A 9,559-nucleotide genomic window follows, 5' to 3' on the forward strand; every position below is an offset into this window, starting at 1 on the left:
GTGGCAGCTGCTGGTGCCGAATCCAGAGTGATAACGGTCAACACAAACACTAACAGCAGTCGAACCGCAGGGGGGTCTGCGTTCCTGGGCTCCAGCACCCCTCTGCAGCGCCAAATCCAGCCCCAGCCCTGCTCCACCTCTCCTGGCGTAAGGACACACGCATCGGTTGGGATCCCCAGGTGCGTGAGGCTGTGGGTGCTGTCACCGCTGGCCCCTTGGGCCCTTCAGGGCAGAGGGACCCTCTCCCACCTGCCCCTTTGGCCACAGCCGCTCAGCGAGAGCAGGACGTGTCCCCTGCACTCAGGACCCATCTCTCCAGCCAGGACGTGTCCCCTGCAGCCGCAGGGGTGACTCCCCGACCCCGCTCTTCCCGCCTTATCTGCCACCTTCCCCGCTCCGGCCTTGGTGCTCTCCCGAGGGCAGCAGCCGCTGCCGGGGGGGCCCGGGAGGCGATGCCGGGGCCGCGCTCCCCGCGGGGGCCGGGGCTGGGCTGCGGGCGGTGTGGCCGCCGTGTCCCGTCCCCTCCCACCGTGGAGCCAAGTTCAAACCGCGGGCCCCGGCGGAGCGGGGACGCGGCGGAGGGGCCGGGCCGGGCTCCCCGGGAGCCGCCGCAGGGTCCGCACCGGCGGCCCCCGGCTCCCGCGGGGCTCCATGGTGAGTGCACCGGGGCCGCTGCCCCTTCCCGGCCCGGGGGTTGCGGCTCTGCGGGCGGGGGCGGCCCGTTCCACCTCCCCGGGTCTCCCCTGCGCTGGGCGGGGGTGGGGGGCGCCGGACCGGAGTCCCCCGCACCGCCGGGACGGGGTCGGTTCGGCCGGGGTGGAACTCGCAGCAGCCGGGATGGGGTTTGGGACCCGTCGGGACGCGGCTGGCTCTCCTGGGATGGGGCTTGGACTGGCCGGGAGAGGGGCCGGTCCGGTCGGGAAGGGGCTGGTCCAGCCGGGAAAAGGGCTCAGACTGGTCGGGATGGCTCTGGCCAGGCCAGGAAAGGGCTTGGACCAGTGGGAACGGGGCCGGGCTGGGTCAGGATGGGAGGGTCGCGGCAGGATGGAGCTGGGAGTCGGTGGGAAAAGGACTCTGGTCCGACTGGGAGGACTGGTCCAGCGGGACCAGGCTGATGTGGCCAGGATGGGGCTTGGACCTGGCTGGTCCCGAGGGGGAGAGTGGAGGGTCTGTTTCTGCCCAGGGCTGTGGCAGGTGCTGGGCTCTGGGTGGTGACCGGGTCCCTTTGGGTAGGAGGGTGTTGGGGACAGGGTCCATCTGTCTGGAAGGACCTGGAGACCCTAGTATGGCCAGCGTTGCCCCTCGCTGGGTGGCTGGGGCTTGAACGAGTGCTGCCGGGAGCTGCTCTATCAGTAATGGTGATTTCCCTTATCTCCTCATATTTGCTGGAGGATTAGAGCCTGGAAGAGATTAGCTTCCCCTGCCAGGCGCAGCGGGCTGTGACCGTCCTGTCCCTGGCAGCCCTCCCGTGGGAAGGGACATCCCTGACCCCAGCGCTGCCCTGCTGCTTCAGGGGTGGGAGCAAGGGGAGAAGGAATCACCCCAAAGCAGCTGCTGAATTTATCTTCCTGCATCCTGAAGGGTGGGGAGCAATGGCCAGGACTGGGGGTTGCTGCTTTTGTCACTCCCCTGCACCCCTCTCTTGTCATCACTGCCTCTCTGCTCTCTGTGGGGGGATGGGAAGCACCTACTGCACCCCCCGAGCTCCCATCCCGGCTCCTCGCTGAGCGTTTTTAACCGCCGGCTGTGCTTCCTCCCGTGCTAAGGACTGAGAGCCCAGTGCCAGGCTCGGCTGCCTGGAAATGCTGTAAGTGGTGTGCTTTCTCCTGGAATTTGGTCCCAGTTGTTTAATAAGCCACTTCAGGGAAGTCATTCCCAGTTTCATAGGAAAATCGCGTGGCCTTGTCTTCCCAGCGGAGGAGGCTTCCTGAAAGCAACCCTTAGACTTTGGACAGGGTGTCCTCATGGAAGCAGTGCTCTCCTTCGGTGTCCCTGAGGATTATACCCTCAGCTCTCTGCTGAATCACCTCTGGGGCGAGATCTCTGTGGGTCTGCAGAGAGCAAACCCAGCAGCACGTGGAGGTTCTTCCCTGCCCTTCCCAGGGCCCAGCACGGCTCTACTGGGAAGCATGAGGCCACAAAGGAAGCTGAAGAGTCCGGTGGGATTTGTACCAGCTGCACACAGATTTGCCCATCTCCTCGCACGTGCTTCTGCTCCAAGGTGACACCTCTGTCCATGGATTCCCAGACTTGCAGCGTGTCAGGCTTCGCTTCATGTTAAGCTGGCATCGCTCCTGCTGAGCCGTGGGAGCAGGAGTGTGAGGAGAAGCTTCCTCTCTCTTTCGGAGCTGGGAGCACGGAGTGGGTGCAGGTTTTACAAACAAACCCTCCAGGTTCCCCGCAAAGGGTGGGATGGACTCGGACCTCAGCACGGGAACTTCTTGCTCCTGGCTTCTCTGAGCGAAAGGCCAAGCCCGAGAGGCAGATGTGTCTGGGATGGCAGCGAACCCCCTGAGATGCGGCTCGGGACAGGCAGATACCGGCAGCGAGCGGAGCCGCCGGCTCCTTCCTCCTCGCTCGCGCTTTGGCTGCAGCGCAGTGTTGCATATTTGGAAGGAGCTGAGCTGCTCTCTGCCTGCCCAGACCTGACGCCCGGGGCAGGGGGGCTGGAAGGGACTTTGGGGGGGCTTTTTCCTGCAAACAGGAGATGATAGAAATGCCCAGGTGCCAGGATGGGGCCTCAGCGCTGTGCTGTCTCTCAGCGATGCAGAGACGTGAAGAGCTGTCGGGCTCCTTCCCTGGCAGATGCTGCGTGTGGATTGGGCTTCCCATCCTCGCCCCACTGCTGTGGGACGGCTCAAATATCCCTGGTCACCTGAGGCTGCGCTGGCTTTTCTTCAAAGCCCTGGGACTCGTCCCTTGGAGGGTCCAGCTGCTCCCTCGCTGTGCCCCTCACCAGCTCAGATGTCAGCACTTGGGCTTCCCCGCGCTGCTGGGGCCAGCTCGAGGCTGCTGGGACGCGCTGGCAAGAGCGGACGCTTGTGCTGCTTCAATCTGGCTTTTGCATGAGGGCACCTGAGCCTGGGGGCAAGTGGGGGCTGGAAGAAACACTGAATAAAAGCCCAGCGGCCCCCCGGGTAGCAGGGGTTGTGTCTGTGCCATGGGGTGTGCAGAGAGCATCCTTCTGAGGGTGCCCCAAGCCATTTGTGCCAAGGCAGGGAGGTGGCTCCTGCCTCTAGCTCCTCTCCAAAGAGCAGGGCACGTCCCTTCCTGCTCCCCTTGATTCTTGGTGGGCGAGGGCTTGGCCTTAACGTATGGGGGACCCTGTTGGGGTGGAGAACTTAGGGACAGACCCTACAAAGCTACAAAAGTCCCTGCCACACCTATGTGCCACGTACCTGGCTGCTGGCACTGGAGAGCACAGTGTGTGCCATGGACAGTGCTGCCCCGGCTGGGCTGGAGCTGGAGCAGTTTCTCAAGGGCTTTGCTCCAAGAGGGGATAGTCAGGCTGGCGGGACATCCCCTGGGAGAGGAGGCAGTGGCTCTCCATCCTGCACACGCTGCATCGGCAGAGGAGGGAACAGGTCTGGTGGGGGCTTGTGGAGAGGAGCTGAAGGCAAAGCCTGGAGCATCCCTTTACCCCTTCATCCTTCATCCCTCATCCCTGGCTTCCCTCCCTGGCTGACACTGACCCTTCCCTGCACAGATTCTGCCCCGGGTGCTCTCCTGCGCTGTTCTGCTCCTCCTGCTCGTTGCTGTGCTGAGCAGAGGGAAGAGGTGCAGCATCACCAAAATCCTCCGGCAGTACCGCGCAGTCATCTTCCATGAGATCCAGAACTTGGTGAGTGGTGGGGCAGGGTTGCGCAGGACCCTGGTCCCCTTCTCGGGCGGACGCAGCCCCGCTGTGGGATGTGGGAGGGATGAGCTTTGAAGTTTAATATGGGACTGGCCGCTTTGCTGGCATTACTGGGGAGAGCACTGTGTTTAAACTGGGGATTCCTGTCCCGCGTGGGAAGCACCGGTACTTTGAGGTGTCTGATCTCCTTGCTTTATTTCTCCAGAAAAACCTGAGCAGGTCAGAGGACAGGAGCAGGAGGGCCGGGTCGGCTTGTCGTTCAAACAAGGTGAGCACTAAGGGACCCAGAGCTGGGGTGGTGTGTGGGCTGAGCCCCTGGGGAGCCATCAAGCCCCCCTGCCACTGGGACCATGTGCTTCTCCCCTCTCCAGGACCAGAAGATCCTGCTCTCCATCTACAACATCAGCATGTCCCTGAGGGAGGTGGCTGGCACCCTGCACGGCCCCGAGGAGCTGGCGGTGTGGAAGGTGGCCAGAAACACTGACTTTGTGCTTAGGGAGAACTGCAGGAAAATCAGCAAGGTGGGAGCTCTGCCCCTTCCCAGTCACCCCAGTGGCTCCCAGTTCCCCAGCACAGGCTGTGGGCAGAACCTGCCCTGTTGCTGCCCATGAGGTCTCTCCAGGCTCTGCCCGCGGCATCCCAGGGGGGTGAGGGTCTGTGCTGGATTTGTGGCTGGGGGATGCTGATCGCACAGCCCAGTGAGCTTTAAGCGGGCTGGGGAGGGAAATTCGGCTGGGACAGGCTGGGGGGTTTTACCACCAGCTCCCAAGCGGGTTTGTTCGCATGTGCCACGATGCCATGGCTGATGGGAACACGGAGCCTCGTCCCCATGGGATGTTTGCCCCGTGGATAGGCTCGCCCAGTCCTGCTCTCACTCCTGGGTGCTCATTGGCAAGAACTGGGATTTCTCCCCAAAGGGCTGATCTGGGCTCCCCCGGCATCCCCGGGGCTCTGCCGGGATCCTCCTACAGCAGTGCCAGCAACTCATTAACCATCGGGGAAAACCCCGGGCAGCCAAGCGCCAGCTCCCCGGCCCTGCCCCATGCTGGGGGTGTCCTGGTGCTGGGGGTGTTCTCCCCCCCACTGCTGGGGAAATCAACTGGGACCAACCCTGCTGGGGTTTACTGGTGTGGGATGGAGCTGCTGCTGGTCTCCAAGCTGCCTGCAGAGCCGACCTGCCCATCTGCCCTGTCCGTGGATGTGCCGTGGGGGGCATGCTGCTGGCTTGGGGGGTGACAGGCACCTCCGGGGACACCTGGGGACCCGAGAGCATCCTTGGCATGGCCACGGGCAGTTCAGCCACCCCAGCCTGCAGCTTTGCCACACAAACCCCACATACACGAGCTGTGACGTCCCAGGCACATTCTCAGTGCCAGGTTTTGGCTTTTGTTCCCCTGACTAATGCCCGTGTGGTGTGGGGGGTGGTGTTTCTGCTCCCTCGGCACGCTGACCGCAGAGCCCACCGCCCATCCCGGCACAGCCCCGGCGTGGAGGACACGGCCGCAGGAGGAAGCAGCTGCGGGAGATCAGGAGGAAGGTGGAGAGGTTGGCGACCTGCTGGGAGAAGCTCTACGCCCTGCATGCCCCCCGCCGTGCCCCCCGGGACTCCTAGGGACACCGCGCCAGAGGGATGCACTGCTCCGGCACCGTGGCCGCCGGTGTCTTGTTTGGAAACCTGGGAAAAACTCAACCCTGAAGGCAGCAGAGTTGCTATTGGTGGGTGCCCAAGTTGAATTCATCCTCCTGGTTCAAGTGGTACCCAGGGAGCGGCCCCATCGCCTGTGGTGGAGGCTGGCAGGCTGGTCTGTCCTGGGATGGCTGCGGCAGAAAGCTGGAACACCTGAAATGTGAGGGAGAAGAAGGGAAAGAGCTGAAAAAAGGAGGTGAGGTGTTGGATTTCTGTGATGCTCCTGGCCCTGAATCACCTGCTGCTTTCTTGGGGACAACGGTTGCTTTTTGGGGCAGAAAGAGGATGCACAGGACTGTGGCTCAGAGCGCTGTGCTGGAAATGGGATCACTGCACATTCATAAGGCTCTGAGGATGGCCAGGCTCCCGAGAGGGACACGTGTCCCTGGTGCGCTGCTGGGACAGGGGGAGCAGCTGGGTACCTGTGGTGGACGGGGAAACCTGGGTACATAACTGGGTGCCCAGGGTAGCCCAGGGAGCACCAGTGCTCGCCGATAAACAGCAAAACCCTGGGCAGCTGCTCGAAGCCTCAGGGATGGGCAGCACTGCAGGGGGAACAGGCTGCCTGGCACTGCGGGTGCCCTGGCACCCCCTGGCAAAGCCAAGCCCAGAGGGACGTGGGGTTTGGTGAGATGAGGAGCATCCTGCCTCATCCCCGCGCTCTGCCAGCGCCCTGGCCGGGCTCCCCGCTCCCCCGTTCGGTGCCAAACAGTCTCTGGGAAATGAAAAATAAAACCTCATCTTCCCTGGAAGCCCTTCAGGTGCTTTATCGGGTGACCCAGGGGCTCTTGTTCCGTGGATGGGGCTGGCACGGTGCAGGCTCCGGGCACGGCGCAGGGGCCGTGCGAGCCCAGGAAGGCGCGGGCAGCGGCGGTGGCCACTGTGGCATCCTCTGCCCCCCGTGCCAGGATCCCTGGCCATCAGGCCACCATCCTGCTGGTGCGTGGGTGATGGCGCTGCTGCAGGAGCTGCTTTTCTGGGAGCTCATTCCCCTCCCTGAGCTGCGGGCAGGGCTGGAGCAGCGGCTAGGTAGTGAGGGCTCATTTGTGCCCCTGCCTCAGTTTCGCCAGCCCATCTGTGTTCAGGTGGACACTGTCACAGCCATGAGTGGGGCCAGCCCTCGCTCTGTGGCTGTGGGGACAGCTGTGACACGAGATGGCAGCAGTGGGCTGTGTGCGCTGAGCAGAGCCGGACGGCTGCCCACAGCCCTGTGTCCCCACGGACAAGGTGTCTTCACAGTCGGGTGTCCCCACAGTCGGGTGTCCCCATGGCCAGGGCCACACGGCCACCCGGACCCTGGCCACACCAGCATCCCCTGTCCCCACCAGAGCATCGGCCACCTCCCTGGTCACAGTGGCGGTACAGCAAGGGGGAGCAATGGGTTTTGCCTATGACTGGGACCCCCACCCATGTGGCTTGGAGGGGATGGGGAACACGATTCCCTGGGGGTTTCTCTGGGGATTCCAGAGCTGGTTGGGGTTGGGGGGTGTAGAGAGTGGGGGGCAGGAGACACTCTGGGGTCCTTGTCCACCCCCTGACAGGGACCCTGCTTGGGGGTGAGAGCAGGGGGTGCTGCTGCTTTTGTGGGGTCCCACCAGGGCCTGTGGATGTTTAGCAAGATCAGTCCTGCTGCCTCCGTGGTGGGTTTTGCAAGGGTTTGGACTCGAGTTTTCCCTCTCTCATCCCAACCACCATCCCCAAATATAACAACAATCCCCACGGCATCTCACCAGCACCCCAATGGACCTGCCAGGGTGCTGCGATGGTCCCGTCGGGACTCAGTGACTTGTGCACTGGTGTGAGTGGGACAGCGGCTCGGGCCAGCGTGACTCACTGCCTTCTTCTGCGTCAAGGCTGGAGCAAAGTCCCCTCCCTTCGCCGACTCATCAGCATCTTCCCAGATAGAGCAATAACCGGCTCTGTTCATTACCCTGCCCATGCAGGCAGTGACGGGGAAGCGCCATGTGCTGCCTGCAAACCCACCCAGCATCTCATCCCGGCTGTCTGTGCAGGCAGAAAATAGGAGAGGGTGCACCCAGAGCTGCCAGTTTGGTGTCTGAGCGCTGGTGGGAGGCGAGTGCCGGCATTTGCAGGGGTTTATAAGCATTGGCACGCTTGCCGTGAGCCAACCATGAGCTTACTGTGAGCACCGGGAAGGGGAGAGGGAGCCCGGTGCGGCGGCAGGAATGAGCGCATGGAAAGGAAGGAAAGAGTGAAGGAAGAGGCTGAAGGGAGGGAGGGGAAAAGTGAGGTCGCAACGCCGGTGGAATCACAGCAAAAAAACAGCCGGAAAAAGGAAACAAGGCCCTGAAAAGTCAAATAAAAATAGCAGCGAGGCGAGCCCAAGTGTGCAGCACATGGGAGTGAGCGCATTTCCTTCGAGGGCAGCACCGCATGCTCCCGCCTGCCCCCGGGGGGCCACTCTGATGTGGCTCCAGCAGCCGCTGCCACTGTGGTCCCCCTCGTGCTGTGCCAGCCGGTCGTGCCCAGGCAGCCCCCACCTCGCCCGTGGTGTGGGCAAGGATGCCGTGTATGCTTGGGCACGCTATGGGTCAGGACGTGCAAAGGTTGCACACGTGTGTGTTAAAACCCAGGGGGAGCTCGCTGGCCGTGCCCTCGCCCCCACCGCCCTGTGCCATGTGCCGCCGGCTGATGGCCTTGCCAGATGCATCCGAGCTCTGTGCAAACAGCTCGGTCGCAGCTTCCTCCCTGCACCGCTTGTTTTGCAATCACGGCGGGGCCTGCAGGGAGATGGGGGGCTCTGGGCGGGGCTGTGGGGATGGGGACGAGTAAGGGGACAGAGGTGGGTTCTCCCTACCAGGACCAGCGTCCTGCATCCCTACCCGGCTGTGGGCTGTGCTCAAAGGCAGTGGCAGACCCCAGCGTGCCCAGGGGACCGTGCCCAGGGACCTTGCCGGGGACAGTGGCTGCCACATTTCCGCAGAGCCAATGCCGGAGGCACGTTTCGCCCCTTTGGACCATCACCGTTCCACCCAAATGCAGCTGCCCCAGAGCTGTCACCATCTTGGGGTGCCAGCAGCCAGTGTCCAGGGGTCCCTCACCCACGTGGGCCCCCTGTTTCTGTCCCCATCCCCCTGGCAAGCAGAGCCGGTCCCCTGGCAGCCCCGGCGCTGGGGGCACTGGCACACGCAGGCTGTGGCTGACAAAGCAGAGCAGCGTTTTTTTGTTCTCTCCCATCTCCCTGCAGCATCGTAAAGCTGTTGAAAGCCCAGATTTACGGTGTGATAAACACTGGGGGCTCTGCTGAATATTTTACTGCTCCATCCTTTGGAGAGCGGCTGGTTTGGAGGAGCGGGGAGGGCCGGGCGCAGGGCGGCACCCCCAGCGGCATCGCTGCCCGGCTCCAGCTGGAGGACGGCGGGTCCCGGGGTACAGGGACGGTTGGGAGTGGGGCAGCACAGAGCCGTGCCATGGTCCAGGTGGGTCCTGGCACCCACCACCATGGGACGCTGGGTGCCTGAGCCCCTCCGGGCAGCGGGAACTTGCTGAACTCCCACTTCCTGGGCCCGTTGCTGGTTTTGAAGTCATCTGCTGAGCAGATTGTGGCACAGTGTGCCCGTGCCAGGACATGCCAGCCGAGAGCAAGGGTGCGCCCACCCCGGCTCCGGCTGCTTGCCCTCCCCGTGGGTGCTGCGGGCTGCTCAGCGGGAGGCTGATCCCACTAGGGAGGGCTGGGGGATGCTGGAAAGCAGCTCTGCCCCGCTCCACCGCCTCTGCCAGCAAGAGGTTTGCAGCCCTGGGGAGTGTGCATGTGTATGCGAGTGCAAGTATATGTCTGTGCATGCATGTACGTGTGTGCGTGCACGTGAACATGTGTGCGTGCATGTGATTATGGGTGTGTGCATGGGGGTGTGTGTGTGCATGGAGGAGTGCATGCAGTTTTGTGTGTGCAGGAGTGTGTGCATGTGACTATGTGCATGTGCATGTATGTATGGGTGCATGCATGTGATTATGGGTGTGTGCATGGATGTATATGTGTGTGCATGTGACTATGT

At 63.1% G+C, this 9,559-nt stretch overlaps 1 protein-coding gene across 1 annotated transcript; it reads left to right on the forward strand.

Annotated features, from left to right (window-relative positions):
- The first annotated feature begins 452 nt into the window (after positions 1–452).
- C15H20orf204 (chromosome 15 C20orf204 homolog) lies at positions 453–5,468 on the forward strand. The gene is given in 6 exon segments (XM_065645959.1): positions 453–563; positions 565–654; positions 3,707–3,841; positions 4,062–4,124; positions 4,228–4,377; positions 5,313–5,468. Coding segments are annotated over 6 exon segments (705 nt in total).
- The last annotated feature ends 4,091 nt before the right edge of the window (positions 5,469–9,559 follow it).

The sequence above is a fragment of the Caloenas nicobarica genome, chromosome 15 (genome assembly GCF_036013445.1).
Source record: "Caloenas nicobarica isolate bCalNic1 chromosome 15, bCalNic1.hap1, whole genome shotgun sequence".
NCBI lineage: Eukaryota > Metazoa > Chordata > Aves > Columbiformes > Columbidae > Caloenas > Caloenas nicobarica.